Source organism: Canis lupus, chromosome 1 (genome assembly GCF_048164855.1).
Source record: "Canis lupus baileyi chromosome 1, mCanLup2.hap1, whole genome shotgun sequence".
NCBI lineage: Eukaryota > Metazoa > Chordata > Mammalia > Carnivora > Canidae > Canis > Canis lupus.
In genome coordinates, this window is record NC_132838.1 from 41,405,018 (window position 1) to 41,427,392 (window position 22,375).

Here is a 22,375-nt window from a genome sequence, read left to right on the forward strand (position 1 = left end):
TATGTTATTATCTTAAACATAATTCATGCTCAGACTGTACTAGGTGTTTCAAAAAACTTTTATGGTTGATTTGCTTAAATAAGATCCAAACAAGGTCCAGACACTGCAGTGAGTGGCTGACTCTTGGTTTCAGCTCAGGTCCTAATCTCAGAGTCATGAGTTTGAACCCTATGTTGGGCTCCACACTCAATGCAGAGTTTGCTTAAGTTTTTCTTTCTGTCTCCCCCTCTCCTCTATTCTCCCTCCTTTTCCCTCTCTCAAATAAATAAATCAGTCTTAAAAAACAACAAAACCTGTTCATTTGTCCTGTAGAATTTCCCATATTCTAAACTTGGTTAATTGTTTCCTGTGGTATTTAACTTAATCCCTTCTACCTCCCTTTTCAAGAACACTGCCTAATGGTTCTTTCTGTTCCATCACATCGGGGAGCATGATGTCTGATCATTTACTTTTAGTGATTGGAATAAATAGTCTTTTCAATAATTTTTTTAAAAAAGATTTTACTTATCCATTTGAAAAAGAGAGAGAGGCAGGGGGAGGAACAGAAGAAGGACAAGCAGACTCCATGCTGAGTGTAGAGCCTGACATAGGGCTCTATCCCAGGTCATGACCTGAGCTGAATCCAAGAGTTGGATGCTTAACTGACTGCTCCACCCAGGTGCCGCTCAATAACATTTTAAGTTATTATACACACAGTAAGACATACAGATCTTAGGTGTATAGCTTAATGAATGTTCACATATGTATATATGTAACCACCACCTAGATGAAGATCAGAACATTTCCTACGTCCTAGCAGCCTCTCTTAATGCCAGTTTCTTAGACTCTACCCTCAATGTAACTAATATTCTGGCTTTGGTCATCTAAATTTGTCTTCTAAATAGGGAGTTTCCACGGGAGACTGGGTGGCTCAGTGGTTGACCCACCTGCCTTTGGCTCAGGTTGTGATCCAGAGGTCCTGGGATAAAGTCCTGCATCAGGTTCCCTGGAAGGAGCCTGCTTCTCTCTCTGTATCTCTAGTAAATAAATAAATAAATACAATCTTTAAAATAAGTGAATGAATAAATAGGGAGTTTCCAGTGTACCTCCATTTTGAAAATTCCCTATTTCAGATGCTTAAATTTCTTTCTTCTTTTTTAAGAATATTTTATTTATTTGTTCTTGAGAGAGAATTGTGGAGAGGGACAAACAGATTCCATGCTGAGTGTAGAGCCCCATGTGGGGCTCTATCCCATGACCCATGAGATCATGACCCTGAGCCAAAACCTGGAGTTGGACACTGATTGAGCCACCCAGGCGCCCTCTGATGATTTTTAATAATGAACATAGCAGACATTTAAGGACACCTTTTGAGATAATATTTATTAGTTCTAACTGCCTATTTTAGAAAAGCACTGAAATGTATGTTTATAAAGAGGATGGAATAGAAAAGGCTTTATTTCTTGGTTTGGTCCAAAGTGTATCCAAGATGATTTTATTTGATTAATAATTTATATATACTGAAACATAAAAATATATATCCTTTGACCCCCTCAATTCTACTTCTCAGAATTTTTTTTAAAGATTTTATTTATTTATTCATAGACACAGAGAGAGAGAGAGAGAGAGGCAGAGACACAGGCAGAGGGATAAGCAGGCTCCATGCAAGGAGCCCGATGTGGGACTCGATCCCGGGTCTCCAGGATCACACCCCAGGCTGCAGGTGGTGCCAAACCGCTGTGCCACTGGGGCTGCCCTACTTCTCAGAATTGATCCTATAAATATACTTTATAGGATTTTTTTGAAGAATTTATTTATTTGAGAGAGAGAAAGAGAGAGAGTGAGCACTCACGAGTAAGGGAAAGGGCAGAGGTAGAGAAAATCTAAGCACACTTCTGCTGAGCATGGAGCCAGATGTGGGGCTTGATCTCACAATCGGTGAGATCAGGACCTGAGCCAAAATCAAGAGTCAGTTGATTAACTGACTGAGTCACTCAGGTGCCCTACTCTATAAGATTTCTATAAACATTATTATATTATCCTACACATATACCTTTTAAGATGATTTCATCTCTTGTTATAGAAGATTGGAACGGACTTAAATATCCCTCATTAGGGATTTTGGGAGGGAGTAGATTTTTGTTACTATAATATACATATAAGAATATACTTCTCAGCCATAAAAAAGAATGAACAGGCTATATAAGTATTGATAAAGGTTCTTCAAGATAAATGAAAAAAACAGATACGTATTTTGCTTATATATACATAGAATGGATATGTTTGAAAGGAATCACAAGAAATCTGACAACATGGATTGCCTTTAGGGAGTGAAATTTTGGGGGATTGGGAAGGTTGGAGATGGGTGGGGCAGAGACTTCACTGTGGATCCTTTTGTAGCTTTTGACTTTTAACTAATTAAAATTTAAAAATTCACACACTGGATTTCTAAAATTACTAAAACATTTTAAGTAAATATAAGAATTTAATAAAAAAGAATTTAATCAGTAAAAATTTTCTTTATTCTGTAAATATAAGCATATAATATATTGTGTTTTCATTATCTTGGTAGATGACAATAGTAGGAAAATTGGTATGAAGTTGGCAACTTTATATACCATGGTATATATACTTTATATAGAGTCTTGAAAAAAAATGAATATTTCCTTTGTTTTCTCTTGACAGCATGCATATGCACTAGAACTTCTATTTGATCAATTGCATGAAGGAGCTAAAGCTCTTGATGTAGGATCTGGAAGTGGAATCCTTACTGCATGTTTTGCACGTATGGTAAGAGCTTTGTTTTTCATTTCGTTCCAGCAGAAACATATTATAGATTTGGCTGTATGTTTTTTTACTAGCAGCTTTTGAGGTTTGTTTTTTTAATTCTATTAGTATAGCAGTTGGAATATGTATCACTTAGGATTTTTTGTTGTTGTTGCAAGTAACAGAAGATTCAGTCCAAACTGGCAGAGGTGAAAGGTTATTTATTTGGTTTATAGAATGGAAAAGTCTAAAGTGTTAACTGGCATTTTGTGTGGCTGGATTCAAAAGAAGATCAGACATTTTTATTGACTCAATGTCTCTTTGGTTCTTGGTTTGGCTTTGCTTTCCTCCAAATGTTGGCTTCAGTCAGGCTCTTCCCTTGTGATCACAAGATGGCAACCAGTAGCTTCCAGGCTGCATTCCTGCAAATTCTCAGCTGGCAGAAAATGATATAGAGAGTCTGATTTCTAGACACTCCTACAGGGTAATTAGAAATAAGAGTAGAGCTTCTTTTATATTAAGAAAAGTACTCTTAGAAAAATGCCTTATTTATTATACTTCAAGTTTTATTACTTATCTGTCTGGTAAGTAACTATGCAATCTGTTTGAAGGCCTACTCAGGCACCTTGAGTAAAGGTTTATCTGTGCACAGATAATCAAATCAATTTGATTAGTATGAAAAATCTTGTCCCTGGGAACCAGATAGGAAGGTTTTGGTTTAGTTAGGTTGGGATTTATGGATGATGCATCTAAGACTAGAATTCATTTAACTTGCTGTTAATATGTAACTGGTAGACTACTAGCCTAAGCTCTAGGGAGGTGGGAATTTTTTTTTTTAGGTGGGAATTTTGATATATTTTTTTTTCATTGATGTATTCTAAGCATCCAGAACAGTGTCTGTTCCTTAATAAGAACTCAGGTAGGGGGATCCCTGGGTGGTGCAGTGGTTTGGCGCCTGCCTTTGGCCCAGGGCGCGATCCTGGAGACCCGGGATCGAATCCCACGTCGGGCTCCCGGTGCATGGAGCCTGCTTCTCCCTCTGCCTGTGTCTCTGCCTCTCTCTCTCTCTCTGTGTGACTATCATAAATAAATAAAGAAAAAAAAATAAAAATAAAAATAAAAAAGAACTCAGGTATTTCTTTTCAGTTGTTACTTGTTTTATAGAAATTAAGCCTTCCTTAATGTGATGTCAGGATTTTTTTTTAAGACTTTATTTATTTGAGAGAGAGCATGTGCTAGAGAGAGCATGAAAGAGAGAGAGGGAGCACAAGCAAGGTGAGGGGCAGAGGAAGAGGTAGAAGCAGGCTCCTGGCTGAGCAGGGAGCCCAGTGTGGGGCTCCATCGCAGGACCCTAGGATTATGACTTGAGCCAAAGGCAGAAACTGCTCAACTGATTGAGCCACCCAAGCACCCCAGGATATTTTTTAAAGCTTAGACACAATATTTACTTAAAGGATATGTTCTTAATATTTGACATATGGTTTCAGAGAAAAATTCACTTTTTAAAAATCATTAGACTTCTGAATTATCTTTTTAAAAGTAGTGTTAATTTAATATTTTTCATACATTTACCATGTGTGCTAGTCAGTGTTCTAAATGCTTTTCACATAGTCTCTTTTCACATCATTTATGAGATATGTACCCTTTTCCTTGTCATTTTATTTTATTTTATTTTTTTTTAAAATTTTTATTATTCATGATAGTCACACAGAGAGAGAGAGAGAGAGAGGCAGAGACATAGGCAGAGGGAGAAGCAGGCTCCATGCACCGGGAGCCTGACGTGGGATTCGATCCCGGGTTTCCAGGATCGCGCCCTGGGTCAGAGGCAGGCGCTAAACCGCTGCGCCACCCAGGGATCCCTTCCTTGTCATTTTATAGCTGAGGAACCTGATTCATAGAATAACTTGCCACAGTTGTCCAGGTGTAAGTAAGTGATGAAGCTTAGATGTAAACCCAGGTAGTCTGACTTCAGAGTCTTTATTGTCTTTCTTTATTTTACAATTAATATTTATACTTTGAGCCTTTTTATATTTTTATGTATTTTATATTTTCCACATATGGCAGGCAGTACAATCAGGTGTAGAAATCCTTATAGAATTTTTATGTAACATTTTAATGTTTGAAGTCACACTTTTAGATGCAATTTAAATTAAAAATGATTGTACCACCATTTAATATTAGTTAAATGCAATTTAAGTATTTAATATTAATTTATTAAGCAATTATTAAACATTTAATATTTAATATTAATACTAAGCAGTTAAATCTTCAGGGTTTGGGGTTTAAAAATTAGAAATCGAAGAAAGGATTTTTTTTTTAGTATTGTAAGTTTTTGTGACTTACTCTAGTTTCATAATTAATGAAATATAATTATCCATTTGAGGGTTATAGCTGAAAAAATTGTATTTGGTAAATATTTTACAGCAAACTGAATAATTGAAAGCTTAGGCTGTTTGTCTTCATTTCACATTGCAGAATATGACTGTAGGCGAGGAAACACTTTAATGACACTTGAGAAAGACAAATTTAGGTCAGTGAGCTATTGAATTATTCCCTCATTTCCAGGTTGGCTCTAGTGGAAAAGTCATAGGAATTGACCACATTAAAGAGCTAGTAGATGACTCAATAAATAATGTCAGAAAGGACGATCCGGTGCTTTTGTCTTCAGGGAGAGTGCAGCTGGTTGGTGAGTATGAGAAAACTTTAAAAATTTCCTCTCTGGAGAATTTTTATTTTCAGAAGATCCCATGTAAACTAAATAATACTCAAGCTAATTTTTGCTTCTTTTTTTTTTTAGATATTCACTTCAAGTAGTACATAAGGAAAACAGTTACTATAAAATGTTATGCTGGTTCTGCCTTGACCATGGTGCTGATATGACTTAACTATTGCAGAAAATGTTCATGTTGGGAGTTCTTTCTTCATTGCTTTTGAAGAAGTAATAGCAAAGTAGCAAGTGCCCACTAAGAAAAATTTAAAGTGCAGAAATCTTTAAGATAAAAAAGAAACCCTCCTTTTCCCTCTTAAGTTTTCTAGACATATAAATATATGCTTGAATAAGTAACATATACAGTTTTTTTAGTTGACTCATACATTCTGTCCTGTAGATTGCTTTTTTCAGCAGTATCCATGTGAGCACACTGTAGAAATAACAAACATCAAACTATGCATAAAGCATAAATGTGGAACTTAGCAAAAATACCTGCTTCATCGCCATACTGATCTAAAAAGAGAGCAGCATTGGTAGCTTGGATGTCTTTTGCTTGCCTTTCCCTCCTCAGAACTCTTTCCCTTCTTTTTCGTGCTAAACAGCATCATTACTTTTATGCTTTTCCTGCCTAATTGTACTTCCATAAACAATGCTTAATTTAATTTTGAATTTCAGATAAACCGAATCATACAGCATCATATTCTATGATGAATGACTTCTTTCATTCAACATTGTTCATAAGAGTCACTCACCTTTTTTTATAGTTAATTTTTATTGCTAACGTTCCAGTGTAAAGGACATTACCAAAATTTGTTTATTCTACCATTGATGGATATTTTGGGTTATTTCTAAATTGGAAATGTTCAAAATACTGCCTGAACATATGTATACAAAGGTCCAAATGCATATATATACTCACAAGCTTTCATTTATGTAGAGTATTACCGCAATTCCATGGGGTAACCATAGATCCTGCAAAACTTTTTTAAAAGTGATTGAACCAGCTTACATTCCCTTCAGCAAGATATCAGCGTTTTTAGTTCTCTGTCTTATCAGCACTTGGTATTGTTAGATTTTTCTTTTTAACTACTTAGTGTATAGCAGTATCTTTTTGTGATTTTAATTTTGTATTTTCCTCCTAAGAGGTGAGGTCAAACACTATTTCATATTTTTGATCATTTGGATGTCCTCCTTTGTGAAATGTCTTGTTCAGATATTGAGTTATTTGTATTTTTCTTAGATATGTAGGACCTCTATAGATTAGCCCTTTGTCTATTTATACATATTGCAGACCTTTTTCGTCACTCTCTGGCATGCCTTTTCACTCATATTGGTGCTTTCTTGATTAATAGAAACAATTTTAATGTATCAAACTTACCAGTGTTTTCCAGTGCTTTCTGTGTCCTCTTCTTGTTTTAATTAACTTATTTATCTTAGAGCGCTTGAGTGGAAGGGGCAGAGGGAAAGGGAGACAGAATCTGAAGCAGACTCCTTTTGAGCACAGAGCCCAATGCATAATCCCATCTCACACCCAGGAGATCACGACCCCAAGATCACGACCTGAGCCAAAACCAAGAATCAGATGCTTAACCTGAACTATACCACCCAGGCACCTCTTCTGTGTCCTCTTTAAGACTGCTCTAAAATCATGAAGATATGTCCTTAAGTCACATATTTAGAACTCTGATCTATCCGAAGTTGATTCTTGTGTATGTAAGAGAGAGATTCAAGTATGTATTTTTTTCCATGTGAATACCCAGTTGTCCCAGCATCAATTATTTAGTCTCTCCTTGCTCTGCTTTAAACCTCCTATAATTCTTTACACCGAATAGTTCCCTCTGAACTGATTTTTAAAGCATAATTATTTTCTTTCAGTGGGGGATGGAAGAATGGGATATGCTGAAGAAGCCCCATATGATGCTATTCATGTAGGAGCTGCAGCCCCAGTTGTACCCCAGGCGGTGAGTTGAGTTTTCTCCTGTGTTTTTCGGCTTTAGTCAACTAAGGCTGTAAAAGATTTATAGACAAATGACTTCTAGATGATCAAGACATAATTAGATTTTTATGTCATGCATTTAAATTATACTTAGTAGGTAATTTTTTTAATATGAAGAGAATTCTGTAAATGATTTGGAAAATTACAGAATCATAGTCTGTGGCTGTCTTATTTGAAACTGCATTTGATCCATGTAAGAACTAGTATGCCTGTAAAATTAGGAAAACATATCTGGAGTTCATGATCTGATAATCACTTGGTCCTTTATTAAATACCAGAATATGGGAGATTGCTGGGTACATGGGTGAGACCAGCAGGTATTTGTCATGCATTTTACCCTCACAAAGCTTATATTCTGGAAGAAATGTGTCATATATATATAACAGGGAAATTAATGCTATGATAGCATATCATTAGTATATAACATATACTGAAGGGAAAAGAAAACATAGACTACTGTAAAAGTTCAAGGGAGGGAGAGAACTTTACGTGGAACAGTTAAGGAGGCTACATACATGAATGGAATTGGAACTGAATCTTAAAAGAATAGTAGTGTTTGCATAGTTGCAATGAGAGGGAAGGATATTCCAGTATTGTAATTACATAATCAAGGAAATATTAAAGTATGAAATTGTTTTTTGGGGTTTAAAAAAAAATTTTTTTAAAGATTTTATTTATTCATGAGAGAACAGAGAGAGAGAGGCAGAGACACAGGCAGAGGAAGAAGCAGGCTACATGCAGGGACCCTGATACAGGACTCGATCCCGGGTCTCCAGGATCATTCCCTGGGCTGAAGGTGGGCAGTTTAACTGCTGAGCCACCCAGGTGTCCCTTATTTTTTTTTTTAAATTTTAGAGAGCAAGCGAGTGCGGGGACGGTCAGAGAGAGGGGGAGAAATTCAAGCAAACCTTGTGCTGAGTGAATAGCCTGATGTGGGGCTCAGTCCCAGGACTCTGAGATCATGACCTGAACCATAATCAAGAGTCAGATGTTTAACTGATTGAGCCACCTAGGCACCCCCAAAATTGGCTGTTTTAGTAAGACTGATAAGCTTCTGTTAACCCTTAATACTCCTTGGTTGAGTTCACTGAGATCTTAGGTTTCTATGGTGTTTGAATTTTCCACAGTTCTGGACTAGATGATGCGGTACTAAGAGTGACACTTGTGCCCAGTCTCAGCCACTCCCCAGTCTGGAAGGGCTCCTTTTTGTATGTTTAGTTAATGGGAAGCTGAAAGTTAGGGAACTTGTTCTGGTCATTGACTTGGTGTTTATTGGCTGAATGACTTTGAGAAAATTATTTTCTCTGACCCTGTTGCCATTTTGTTTGCTTGTTTTTAAAACTAAACCAGTGGTTTTAACACATTTTAATTGAAGGTTAATATGCTGTAGATGGGATGCTTGACTGGCTCAGTTGGTAAAGCATGCAAAACTTGATCATGGGGTCATGAGTTTGAACCCAATGTGTGGCATAGAGTTTACTTAAGATTAAAAAAATATGCTATAGAAAGATGTACAAATCATAAATGAATAGTTCAATGAATGTTCACATATAGACACACAAACCATAAGTTTAAAAAAATTTTTTTAAGGCAGCCTAGTAGGAACAATAAAAATACAAAATAGAACTGTATTTAAATGAAAGAGCTTGGGTGCAGGGCTTATCGTTCCCACTGAGTCCCTGACATGATCCTGAAGGGCATTTCTGGCTTTATGAATTTAAAGATAGATTGATTTATTTTACAGAGAGAAAGACTATGCACGCAGGGGGTGGGGCAGAGGGAGAGAAACAGACTCCCCATTGACCCACTGAGTGCAGAGCCCAACACAGGATTCCATATCACGACCCTGAAATCATGACCTGAATCGAGTCAGACGCCTGACTGAGCCACCCAGGCATCCCTAGCTCGGTATGAATTTAAATGTTTGTAGTAGCACTTGGAAGTATTGCAAGGGTCTGTATACATCCGATTTTTTTTTCTTTTTTTTAAATTTATTTATTCATGATAGTCACACGGAGAGAGAGAGAGGCAGAGACACAGGCAGAGGGAGAAGCAGGCTCCAAGCACCGGGAGCCTGATGTGGGATTCGATCCCGAGTCTCCAGGATCACGCCCTGGGCCAAAGGCAGGCGCCAAACCGCTGTGCCACCCAGGGATCCCTGTATACATCCGATTAAAGAGAGACATGCTGAAGGGAGGGGCTTTCCAGTTTTAAGATAACAGAAAAGATGTTTATGCCTCCTCTTGTATTTCACTCCAAAACAACTAGAAAGCAGGAAGCAGAAACACAAACTTCCTATTTCATTATCTCAGGGATTATACCTGCACTCCTAAACCCTGTAGTGAATGCAGGTGGAAAGCGGATGGAGTAGTAACTGACTCAGAAGGGTGTAGGAAGTTGGACCAAAGAGCCTGCAGAGGGGACCATTGCAGAAGCAGTTTGCTCTGCACAACTTGGTAAAGGGCTTAGAAATTGGAGACATGAGGATCTTGGAAATAAGAGATGAAGCATGGGTCTGACGAGAGGGGCTGCTGCCTCAAATTCCGTATGGAGGAACGATTAGTGCTAAGCCCTAAGTAAGAAAATTTCCAAGAACCAAAGGACATGAGTATAGTTTGAAAAGATCATGATGCCCAGAATGTGGAACTTTTTCTAAAAAGAGAGAGAGAGAGAGACAAAAAAAAAAAGAACCATAATATCACCATAAAATTCTAGAATATTAGGGATAAAGGGAAGATTCTAAAAGTTTCCAGAACAACAAAACAATCTATAAGGAATTGGTAATCAGAAAGGCAGCAGACTGCAGAATAGCAGCATTAGAATCAACAAGTCAGAGGAACGAACTCACAATTCTGAACTGAAAATGATTTCTAGCCTTGAATTCTGTACCCACATATATTGTCAAATATGTAAAATAAAGATAGTTTTAGACCTGCACATCTCAGTCTTTCTCTTTTAAAATACTCCATGTGCTGTTTCAAATAATACTTTTAGAGTGATTGCTTTAATAATGTCAAAAGATGAGGGAGGAGAGAGTAGGAAAAAACAGAAAGAGGAAGCCCTGGGATATAGGAAGGTAGAGCATCTGGTTCAGGAGATAGATAATGAGAATCCCCAGTGTTAAAAGGGAACTCCCCTGACGAAAGCTGTGCAGCAGGCCTCCTGGGCCTCCGGATTCAGAGCAGGAGGAGGAAGGCACTCAGAGGGAGTCTATCCAACAACAACAGAACACTAATTAGATGGGTTTGACTGTGAAAATCTTACTGAGAAGTTGTTGGAGGATACTAATATTTAGAAAACAGTTAAAAAGAAAACGAATGAAAAAAAGAAAGAGCTTGAGGGTGTGTGTGTGTGTGTGTGTGTGTGTGTGTGTGTTTTGTTTTTGTTTTGTTTTTTAGTAATCTCTACACCCAGTGTGGGGCTCAAACTCAGGACCTCAAGATCAAGAGCCATGCTCTTCCACCTGAGCCAGCCAGGTCCCTAAAGAGTTTCAGTTTCTAAGTTCAGGATAAACAATTGTTGTATAAGAAAGGAAACAAGCACTGGATTATTGGCTCAGCTGCAAATTATGTTTACAGTCATAACTGAAAATGGTTTTAAAAAATTATGATATTGGTTGGAAAAAGGAAAGGAGCAGAATACATGTGAGAGAGCTCAGTCTTCGTCTAGCATATAATTTGAAACAAGAACCTAAAGACTCTATAGCATGGTGACTGTAGTTAGCAGCACTGTATTGTTTATTTGACAGTTGCTAAGTGAGTAGATCTTTAAAATTCTTTTTATCACAAGAAGAAAATATCGTAACCATGTGTGGTAATGGATGTTAATTAAATGTATTGTGGTAATGGTTTTACAGTACATACATATTATCAAACCATTGTGATGTGCACCTAAAACTAATACAGTGTTATATGTCAATTATATTTTAATGAAAAACATAAAAGACATACTTTAGAGATAATCACGACCAAAAATGTAAATACTAGAAGACACAGCTAAGAGGATTTAAAATGACAGGATTTAGGGAGTAAGATTGGAGTCGGGCCAAGTCTGCTGGTTTTTATCACAAACTTTGACATTTAAAGACACTCAAAGAATACTTGTGAGAATTACTTGAGTAAAAATTGAAATGGGAAAAATAAGATGGGCTTGCTGACAACTGAATTTTTAATTGAGGACTTGCTTTACTGGGATAATGCTGTCCAAGGGAAAGTTCTCCCTTAGAGTTTTTGATTAGTAGTCATTCGTAAGGCCACATTCAAATGGTAACATATGATCTAAAATTTTTCTGATGGAAGAAAAATTCACTGAGTGGTCTTGGTCTTTGATTGAATAGAGTGTCTTCATTCTAATGCATGGTTTGTCATGGTGCCAGTAATCCTAAATTCAGTCATAAAACCAAGGTTCCCGTACTGTTGGCTCAGTGATGCCCTAAATTCTAGGGACTTCTTGCTGATTTTCTGCACTACACCACTCCCCTCTCCTCTCCTGAACCACAAAGATTCAAAACGGGCTTATAGGCATTGAAATGTTCCGCTTTGCCTTCGGTCTTGCCAAGAGGAGAGCTCTACATTCGGTGGTTCATCTCAAACAGTCTTGCTGTGTACTGAGTCAGATTACAGGCACACAAAGATGAATAAGAGAACTTGCAATTTCGTAGGGGAGGATGATAAGTAAATGGGTAAGTGGAGGACAGAATAATAATAAGTTTAACAATCTATGTATATACTAGATAAAGTACATTTCTGCTTTTGGCTCATGGACACTAAAAGTTGTTTATAGTAATGTAAAATGATTGTTAATATAAAATCTGTAAGTTGGTGTGTATGTCTTTTTCTTTTTCTTTTAGCTGATAGACCAGTTAAAGCCTGGTGGGAGATTGATATTGCCAGTTGGTCCCGCAGGTGGAAACCAGATGTTGGAGCAGTATGACAAACTACAGGATGGCAGTGTCAAGATGAAGCCCCTGATGGGAGTCATATACGTGCCTTTAACAGATAAGGAGAAGCAGTGGTCCAGGTGGAAGTGATTTTATCTTCTGCTCTTTCTTCTTCCACACATGCAAGGTGAAGGGTGTGGATTCTAAGACATTAGACCACAAGAGCTGCTTTTTTGGTTGTCACCTTTATGCTACTCCATTTTAACATCAGAAATTCGCTACATTAAAAATCTAGAAAAATTTTGCATGAGTCTGCCCTTCTTTTGGTTTAACTCATATCTTTGGGAAAGGGGGGTGAGACTTGGTTGGCACAAAGGTGGGATTTTTTACCCCTTTTTTTAAAAAAGAGGCTTTTAGCCACAGTTCAGAATTTTGTTAAGGATGTTTTTATTATCAGCCGTTCTGCTTCTGTATTCACAAATCATTTTTTGTAGCTGCTCTGTGGTCATGGAAACAAAGGCTTTGGTCTGAAGAGAAGGGGCCATCCTTTCCTGCCCCGTTCACACCCTGTTGTACCATTGTTACAAAGAGAAAGGGAAAAGATACTCTTGTCCCAATTTTCAAAGGTGTCAGAGTCCCCGAGAGGACATTTTTCCTCTTAGCTTGCTTTCTTTCTTTCAATCAGATTCATTGACATTCTGTCTAACGACCCATGTCTGTTTTACACTCGGCTACTGTTTCAGAGCCGCTATAAGAAACAAACTTCTTGCCAGTCTGTGGAACTGGCCAGCCCATTTTAAAACCATTCTAACCAAATTCCTGGGGTGGGATGGAAGGGGGAATTCAGTGAGCTCAAAGCGAGTACAGTGCCCAGGTCTCACAAACCCACCCAAAGGACCAACAGCATGCAGCATAATCCTCAGTATAGCATGGCTCATTATAATGCCTACTTGTGTTTATGTCTCAGCATAATCAGTATTTTTTCTGAAGCCAAGATTTCTCTTCCTTTCTTCTTCTTCCTTCCCCTCCCCACATCCTTCAGTGGGAAGGAGTAAAATCAATAAGTAAGAATGACATTAGCTAAGACTAGTAAAAATTAAATGATAAAATAAGAAAGGTTTAACAGTTTCCTAGTTTTAGAATCTTTTTTTATTTGACAGAGGTACTTATTTTAAGATAATTATTTTTTCAATAAATGAAAAAAATCACCATTTTCAGTAAAATGGTGATTGTAAGTTTAATAGACCTCTTAATTTTATTTTTTTGGAAAGAGGAAAGATACCTTTTGAAAGAATGTTTAATTGCATAAATGGTAATGAATCTGAGTTTTTCTTTTCATTCTAATTGGCCATTTCTGGGATATCTTACTAGGAATTGCATTTTATTCTTCACATTATGTGGATATAGCTATTTTCTTTGAATTCTAACCTGGAGCACAGCCACTTCTTAAAAAAAAAATTGAAAGCTAGGAGTCCTGTCAGTTACAGTCATATGGTTATTAAAACTAGTTACAACCTTCCTTGACTTTGCTTCTAGTGTGGTTATGTAGTTATATAACCGTATGATTGCTGTTGTATAAAAGGGGCAAATATACACTGAACACACTGAAATTTGATTCAAGTAAGAGTTCAGATTTTCATTAATAAATTTAAAAGCTTTCTGTGCACAATTGATATTAGTATTGAACATTCCCCTGCAGTTTGATGATGAAGGAATTACAAAAATATATTTCATTTTTATAACCAGAGGTGGATTTAGCAGGAAGTAAATGAAACTTAAGCTTTGGGACTTTCACATGCTTAGGGGCCTTCCTGGCCTGACATCTGATTTTATTTATATGCATTCTTGGTTTTGGTCCTCCTTTTCTTCCTTTAATGAAGAGGTTCCCCCCTTCCCAGGTCATAGAAGCTCTAGATTTCCACAGTACCTATATTCACCCATTATAAAACTAAACTATTTATATTAAATATAGATTAACTTTTAAATTTATGAACAAGTCATTTACCAAATATACTTAGTCATTTACCAAGTATTTAAATATATATACTTGTTTTTCTTTTTAGTTTTCAACTTTTTAAAAGATTGTGCAATTTTACATATATGTATTACTGAAAACTTTTCTCTAATTATACTAGGAGGATGTCCTAATTCTTTCTCTTGTAAATTTTCTATTTGTTCAAACACATTTTCCTACATCCAAAGATATAGTGTGTGTTTTTTTAAATTTTTGTTTTGTTTTATGTAAGCTCTATGCCCAGTGTGGGGCTTGGACTCAAGACCCTGAGATCAAGAGTCAGGGGCTTAAAAAAAAAAAAAAAAGAGTCAGGGGCTTTACCAGCTAAGCCATCCAGGTGCCCCCCAAAATAATCAGTTACTTAGTTGTAAATCTTTAAAGAATATAGATTTAAAGAATGTAAAGGTGAAACAAAATCTGGAAACAGAATTGGAAAAAGCAACTGCCACATTAAAAGAAAATTTTGTACTGAAAGAAATTACTAGAAAATAGGATGTTTGAAAGGGTAATATAACAACAGTTAACTTAAAATCTAAAGAGACCAATCATCCACTATTTCTATTCGTATTCTTAGACTCTCAGGATCCAGACAGGCAACAAAATATGCTCAGCTAGGATTTTAAAGTGGTTTTTGTCAAAGGGTTATTCAAAGAAATACAGGAAATGGGAATCAGTAAAACATATTGATATGACCAGGGCAGGGACCTCCCATGCTAGGCAACTACATAAGGGGAGGAAATAATTTTACTGGAACCCACTGAGAGTAGGGACTATACTAGGGCCATGGATACATTAGCTGTGAATTTGAAACTGATCATTCTCATGGAACTTATGGTCACGTGGGAGATGCAAAAAAGTCTAGAGAAGATAAATGAGCAATGAGAGTGTAGTGTGTTTAGTAGGGAGCAATTGAAGTGTTGAAGACAGACAGTGAAGTAATCAGAATTACATTTCAGAATGATGACTCTGGCTGTGGTGTAGAGAGTAGATTGGAAAGAGACAAAATGACAGAACAATGTGGTTGTAGCAAGTTAGGAGGTGAAATGGCAGTGGCCTAAATAAAGCAGTGGTAGTAAGGATAGAATGTGGTTAAAAAGATCTGCATACCATTTTCTGAGTGCCCATCCCACATTTGGGAATTATGTCAAAAGCTCCTAGTCAGTCTTATTGCCAGGTTAGGTGGTCTCTATTCTTTCATATTTTCTTCAGAATTCGTTTAACAGCTCATCCCCCAAGCTTTCTTCTGAACCTTTTCTCTCTTTCTCTCTCTCTCTTTTTTTTTTTCTGAACCTTCTCTTGCTTCTCACCAACCTTCCATCCTTCTCTTCCTGAGGAATCCAGAGCTATTTGCAGTGCCCTGTGAGGGTGAGATCCAATCTTTGCTGTATGGGAAAGAAAGAGCCCTAGTAGGCATGCTGAATTCTTGTGCCAAATAAAGCCCAAAGCCTGAATGTAGACTTACATTTCCTTATACTTGGAAAAATATTGTTTTTAATTTTGGTGGAGTAATATAATAACAGGAGAGACAATGCCAGAGGTATGAGCCATAGATCTAGATAGAACCTGTGGTATTATGTTCATGACTATGGATGTGTAGTAGTTGTATTAGTTGCATCATAAACTTCATATTTTTAAATTTTTATTTTATTTTACGTAAGTATTATATGTAGGAATCAATATTTTGTTAATCATCTGGTAAGTTTTGTTTTTGTTTTTAATGGTCACAAGAGACAATGGAAGAAGTCCATCTCTGGTTTGTGAAACCAAGGAATGTTTCAGGATTCTCATTCAATAAGCGCTTTGCTTATTGTCATCTCAAAGTGCCATGCACACATGAAAAACATGTTATGAATTGGTTGAGAATTTTTAAGATTGACAGTGTAGGTCCTAGGGTATCTAGTTGATCTTGTGTTCATATTTTTCTGTATTGTCCCTTTTTAATTTCTTTACATATATTACAGCATTACGACATATTTTACATTCTTAAAGGCAGGGATATATTTTGTTGCTCTTGGAATTCTCATAATGCTTTGTACAATTTATTACCTCAAAACCTGTTAAGTAGAAACCATTCATGGATTTTGATTGTTGTTTCTTGGTAATACATCTTTTCATTTGTTCTTGAAAAGAATATATAATACTGGGATGCCTGGGTGGCTCAGTGGTTGAGCATCTACCTTTGGCTCAGGGCGTGATTCTGGAGTCCTGGGATCGAGTCCCACATCGGGCTCCCTGCATGGAGCCTGCTTCTCCCTCTGCCTGTGTCTCTGCCTCACTCTCTGTGTCTCTCATGAATAAATAAATAAAATCTTTAAAAAAAAGAATATATAATACTAATGTTAGTAGGTTAGAATTAGTAACCTAATAAGTTATATATAATTATACATTATATAATAAAATAATATTTATATAGTTGGTAACCTAATGAATATGTTTGGCACATATATAATAAAGAGACTTTCTAGAAATTTAGGACATAATACTTTTTATTGTAAGTGATCTACACATGTAAGTCAGATAAAGATAGTTATGTAGAATTTGGAACATTAAATGGAAAAATAAATAACGTGAAAGTTATATAGATTTTGGGGTATTAGGATGGACAAGATTATATGTGCACTGATAGGAAATTTTTGGTTTTCTTTGGCACCCTAGATGTTAAAATTCAGATCTATAAACTTAATTTCTTTTCTTTTTTTTTTAGTGCTATATATTTCCTTCTATTTGTTTTTAATAATTCTGTTTGACTACTAAAATAATATATGTATAGTGTAAAAATTTTAGAAGTACAAAGAATGAAATAAAAATCACCCACAGTCCCAGAACCTAGAGATATAACCACTATTAACATTTTGGTAGATTTTTTTTTTCCTACTCTTTTATCCATAGTTCCGTATACATCTTTTTGTAATCTTGAGATCATATAATAGCATTATCTTGTAATCTTTTTTCCTATTTAATAGAATGTCATCAATATTGTCCCACTTTTTTTACAATATGATTTTTTCCTCCATTTTATTGATATAATTGACATAGCATTATATTACTTTTATGTGTACAACATAGTGATCTGATATAGGTATGTACTATAAAATGATTACCACATTAAATTTCATTTTATGATTTTAGGTCTTACATACAAGTCATTAATCCATTTGAGTTGATTTTTTGTATATGGTGTAGATGGTGGTCCAGTTTCATTCTTTCCCATGTGGCTGTCCAGTTTTTCCATCATCATTTATTGAATACACTCTTTTACCCACTGTATATTCTTGGGTCCTTAATTGATGATATATGTGTGGATTTATATCTGGGTGCTGTATTCTGTTTCATTGACCTATGTGTCTCTTTTTATGGCAATACCATACTATTTTGTAATGTAGTTTGAAATCAGGGAGTGTGATACCTCCAGCTCTGTTCTTTCTAAAGATTGTTTTGCTATTTGGGGCCTTTTATGATTGTATACAAATTTTAGAATTATTCTGTTTCTGTGAAAAATGCTGTTGGGATTTTGATATGGATTACATTGAATCAGTACATTGCTTTGCGTAGTATGGATAATTTAAACAGTATTCATTCTTCCAATCCATGAGTATTGTGTCTTCTTCAATGTCTTTCATTAATGTCATACTTTTCAGTGTACAGATCTTTCACCTTATTTAAATTTGTTTTAGATATCATATTCTTTTTTGATGCAATTATAAATGGGATTGTTTTCTTAATTTCTCTTTCTGATAGCTCATTATTGGTGTATAGAAACAGAATTGATTTCAGTATGCTGATTTTGTTTCCTGCAACTTTATTAGTTTATTAGTTTTGACATTTTTTTGGTGGTTTATAGGGTTTCCTATATATAATATGTTGTCTGCAAAAAGAGACAATTTTACTTCTTTCTTTCCGATTTTGATGCCTTTTATTTCTTTTTCTTGCCTAATTGCTCTGGCTAGGATTTCCAGTGCTATGTTGAATAAAAGTGGCGAGAGTGGGCATCCTTGTCTTGTTCCTGATCTTAGAGGAAAAGCTTTCAGCTTTTCACCACTGAGTATGATGTTAGCTGTGGGCTTGTCATATATGGCCTTTATTATGTTGAGGTACGTTTCCTCTATACCCAGTTTGTTGAGAGTTTTTATCCTTTTCCTTTTTAAAAAAATTTTTAATTGAAGAGGATATTTGGAAATGTTGTATTATGTTGTTGGGCAGTAAGGATATTTATTTATCATATCCTTAATGCCTTACAACAGGCAAGTCAAATGTGGTAAATTATTTTACAAAAACAGTAACATCTTCAGTTCACATTTTAAAAAGAACAGTGAATTTATGAATAGAGCACTTTGCAAGTGAACTCTTTGTAGATTAAATATTTTAATGCTTGCATGAATTTAAGTAAAATTTATTCTATGAGCATTATAGTGCTTAAATTATTTAGAAGAATATATTAAGAGGAGCCAGAACTGATAATTTGTCATTTAATAGATAATCCAGTACTCTATGACAAAGGCAGTTTGTGGGAGAAGTAATCTTTAAAATAATTTCTCACACGATTTACACAATTCAGTTTTAAAAAGCATACTATCTGATAGTCTCTTAATTCACCACATATTTGGGACATTTTAGCTCTTTTTACTTCCCCTTCAGATTTATTTTAACTTTTAAAAAACTTAAATTTTTATTGTAGACAGATTGTAAGAACAGTACAAAGACTTCCTGAATCTCTTCATCCAGAGTTACCAATTGTTAACATTTTCCACATCTGCTCTCTCATTCTCTCTTTCTCTCTATATATGCATGTAGGTCATCTGAGATTTAGTTGCAAATGTCATACTTCTTCACCCCTAAAATTCTTGAGTGTTTAACAATGTTTTTGTCACTCGTTACCCTCAAGTATGAAGCTTTTTGGTAGCTTTATTTTTTTTTAATTTTAACAGCTTTATTGAGGTATGATTTATATGCTATACAGTTTATTTTAGGCTGCATTCTTCTTCCTTCCTTCCCCTCACTGGCAGTGGCTGGTACAGTGCTGCAGCTTGCTGAGCGAGTGATTTCCTTTGGAGCTGACAAAGCTGCCTTTTGAAATCATCTGGCAGATACACCTACACAGGATGCTTTTTCTCCCAGAGTTTGGGTTGAAATTGAACCCACTCAGCATTTGCTAGCAGAGTATACTCTAAGCAAAAGACCACATTTTTGTCCAGTTTTGTCAATGTGTAACTATCAAAAATTATTTGAATTCTAATTACCCAATGTGATTTTATGATAGTGTTAGCAAGATCCTAGATCTAAAAATTAAAATTTCTCTAAATTTTTTATCGTGAAGGAAAAAAGTTACCTTTAGAATGAAAAATAGGAATCCAGGGCCTTCAGGTCTCATATTTCATTCTGGAGTAGCATGAGAGATGTTCGGATGGCTGACTTCCATTTTTGCCTTGACTTGGGGCTGTTTGCTTTCTTGCTTTCTCTTTTTTTTTGTTTATAAATGCTTGGGGATTGGTGTATTTTTACTTATTTACTAATTGTATCCAAATTATTAGCCAAGTTTTTGGAGTTATGTAACATCTACTTATATATTTCTCTTTTTTATCCTCAGGGATGAACTGTAAAAGCACCATCAGCTTGACCAGTAAATAATATTACAGTGGATTGCTCATCTCAGTCCTCAAAGCTTTTTGAAACCAACAGCATCACAGCTTGTTTTGGACTTTGTTACACTATTATTTTCAGCATGAAAATGTGTGGTTTTGTAGGGTTTCTAGTTCTTCAAAGAGGCACAGAAGCCGAATTGGTAAAGGAATGATGCAAAGTATAAATTTGTGTATTATTACTTTAACATGCCCACATTTTACTTTAAAATATTAAAAGACGGGGTTCCACAAATGGAAGACTTAGTTTGTGAATTGATTTCGAGGAGTGGTTTTTCTTAGACACTTAATTCTGTTTCAATATTAATTGATCAAATTGCTCTTGTGCATCAGATAACGCCACCATTCACAAGTTAAAATTCTTGGTTTTTGGATGTCTGTTAGATGCCACTAAGAAAATAGAGATGAGCTTCCTTTTTAAAGCTTTTGATGTGGTGTCATAGAGTAGCATGTTGTAGATACAATCAGCTGCTTTGTTACTTTAAAACTAAGCATTTGTAAATATTAAAACTTTAGAAGATGGCAGGTGATGTCCTTTATAACACTTAGCTATTCAGATTGGACATAACTGATATAGTTCATCCTTTCCCTCTTTAAAATTATAGAGACTTGTAGCTCAGTACTGTTTTTTTCTGTTTCTAATTTGCTGCTGATAATGTATATGAATTTACTATGCTGTGTAAGCTGGGTCCTAGTCACTGAACAGTTTATGCAGTGCTGCTTTGCCAAATAAAGTTAAAACTAAAAGAGGCATTGGTGGTGTTTGAATGCAGAAGAGAGAACCACATATCCACCAGATACAGAATGCTGTCTGAGATCACAGACATAAAATTGTTTCTCTGATGCTCCATTTTATGAAATCAGAGTAGCATGGATTTATAGCATTAATTCAGCTGTACATTTGTAGAATATGACTACATTCGGCAGATGGGGACTACACCTCATTTATCTTTTTTCTCTGCTTAATACAGGGCTTACCCTCTTGTAAATGAATAGTAAATGCTGAATGAGTGAGTGAGTGAATTGACTTCGTGTCAGGGAAGAACAGAATCAAGGATAGATGTACCAAACCCCATTTCTCATCTACTAATAGATTTATTAACATAAGAACTGGAAAATGAGTTTCCAAGAGAGCAGTAGCACTTTGGGATCTTGCCTAAATATTGTGGTCTTAAACCTTTTATAGGGAATGCCTGGGTGGCTCAGTGGTTGAGCATCTGTCGTTAGGCTCAGGGAGTGATCCTGGGGTCCTGGGATTGACCTGCAGGGAGCCTGCTTCACCCTCTGCCAGTGTCTCTGCCTCTCTCTGTGTCTCATGAATAAATAAAATCTTTAAAATAAATAAATAATAACGGATTTTTAAAAAATTATGCACACTTTTCACTGATGTCTCTTTTTGGGCAAGATCTCAGACATAAGAAACTAGTGTCAGTTGGTGGCTAAGACTTTGAGTTTTAGTTCCTTGCTGGCTTCAGTCTGCTGTTGGTACTGCTTCTGGACTTGGGCCATGACTCGTTTGAGGTAGTTTCAAAGGTCAAGTATTCCTTAGAACTTAAATTGATTCTTAAACTTACTTACTGGTCTGTATTCTTCATAGCCATTGCCAACATTTTATTATATGTAAATCCCTATGTTAGGCCTTGGGGCTAGAAAAAAGTGCTTTCTCTCAAGGAGTTTACAATCTGAGCAAGGGGACAGTTTATAAATATAGTAGGGGGATCCCTGGGTGGTGCAGCGGTTTAGCGCCTGCCTTTGGCCCAGGGCGCAATCCTGGAGACCCGGGATCGAATCCCACGTTGGGCTCCCGGTGCATGGAGCCTGCATCTCCCTCTGCCTATGTCTCTGCCTCTCTCTCTCTCTCTCTGTGGGACTATCATAAATAAATTTAAAAAATATTTAATAAATAAATAAATAAATAAATAAATAAATAAATAAATAAATATAGTAGGAACAAGTGCCACTTGATTGGTATAGACAAACGCCATGCGACTGATGAATTTTACACTTGTAAATTCAAATTTTTTTTTTAATTCAAATTTTTAAATGAGTGGATTTTAAGGGAATATCAATGGCAGAGATAGCAATAATGGATTTTAACTAGGTGTAAGAGCTTGCTTTCTTTTTTTTTTTTTCTTTTTTAAGATTTTATTTATTCATGAGAGAGACAGAGAGGCAGAGACACAGGCAGAAGGAGAAGCAGGCTCCCTGCGGGGAGCCCAATGTGGGACTCAATCCCGGAACTCTGGGGTCACACCTTGAGTGGAAGACAGATGCTCAACCACTAAGCTACCCAGGCGTCCCTAAGAGCTTTCTTTTTAAGAGAGCTTATTTTATATATATGCTGGTCAGAGATAAGAAATACCTCTTAATCTTTAGTATTCACAATCTCTAAAAT

At 36.0% G+C, this 22,375-nt stretch overlaps 1 protein-coding gene across 6 annotated transcripts in view; it reads left to right on the forward strand.

Annotated features, from left to right (window-relative positions):
- PCMT1 (protein-L-isoaspartate (D-aspartate) O-methyltransferase) overlaps positions 1-20,731 on the forward strand; it is a 45,213-nt gene extending 24,482 nt beyond the window's left edge. For 2 of the 6 annotated variants that reach the window (XM_072827537.1, XM_072827546.1), the window contains 6 exons: positions 2,665-2,769; positions 5,311-5,431; positions 7,331-7,416; positions 12,301-12,470; positions 18,292-18,435; positions 19,929-20,731. In XM_072827537.1, coding sequence (XP_072683638.1) covers positions 2,665-2,769; positions 5,311-5,431; positions 7,331-7,416; positions 12,301-12,470; positions 18,292-18,435; positions 19,929-19,941 — 639 coding nt within the window. In that variant the 3' untranslated portion in view covers positions 19,942-20,731. Of the gene's footprint in view, positions 1-2,664; positions 2,770-5,310; positions 5,432-7,330; positions 7,417-12,300; positions 12,518-18,291; positions 18,436-19,928 lie in introns of all 6 variants that reach the window. The other 4 variants (XM_072827570.1, XM_072827553.1, XM_072827561.1 and 1 more) reach the window with 2 other exon arrangements.
- Positions 20,732-22,375: the final 1,644 nt, after the last annotated feature.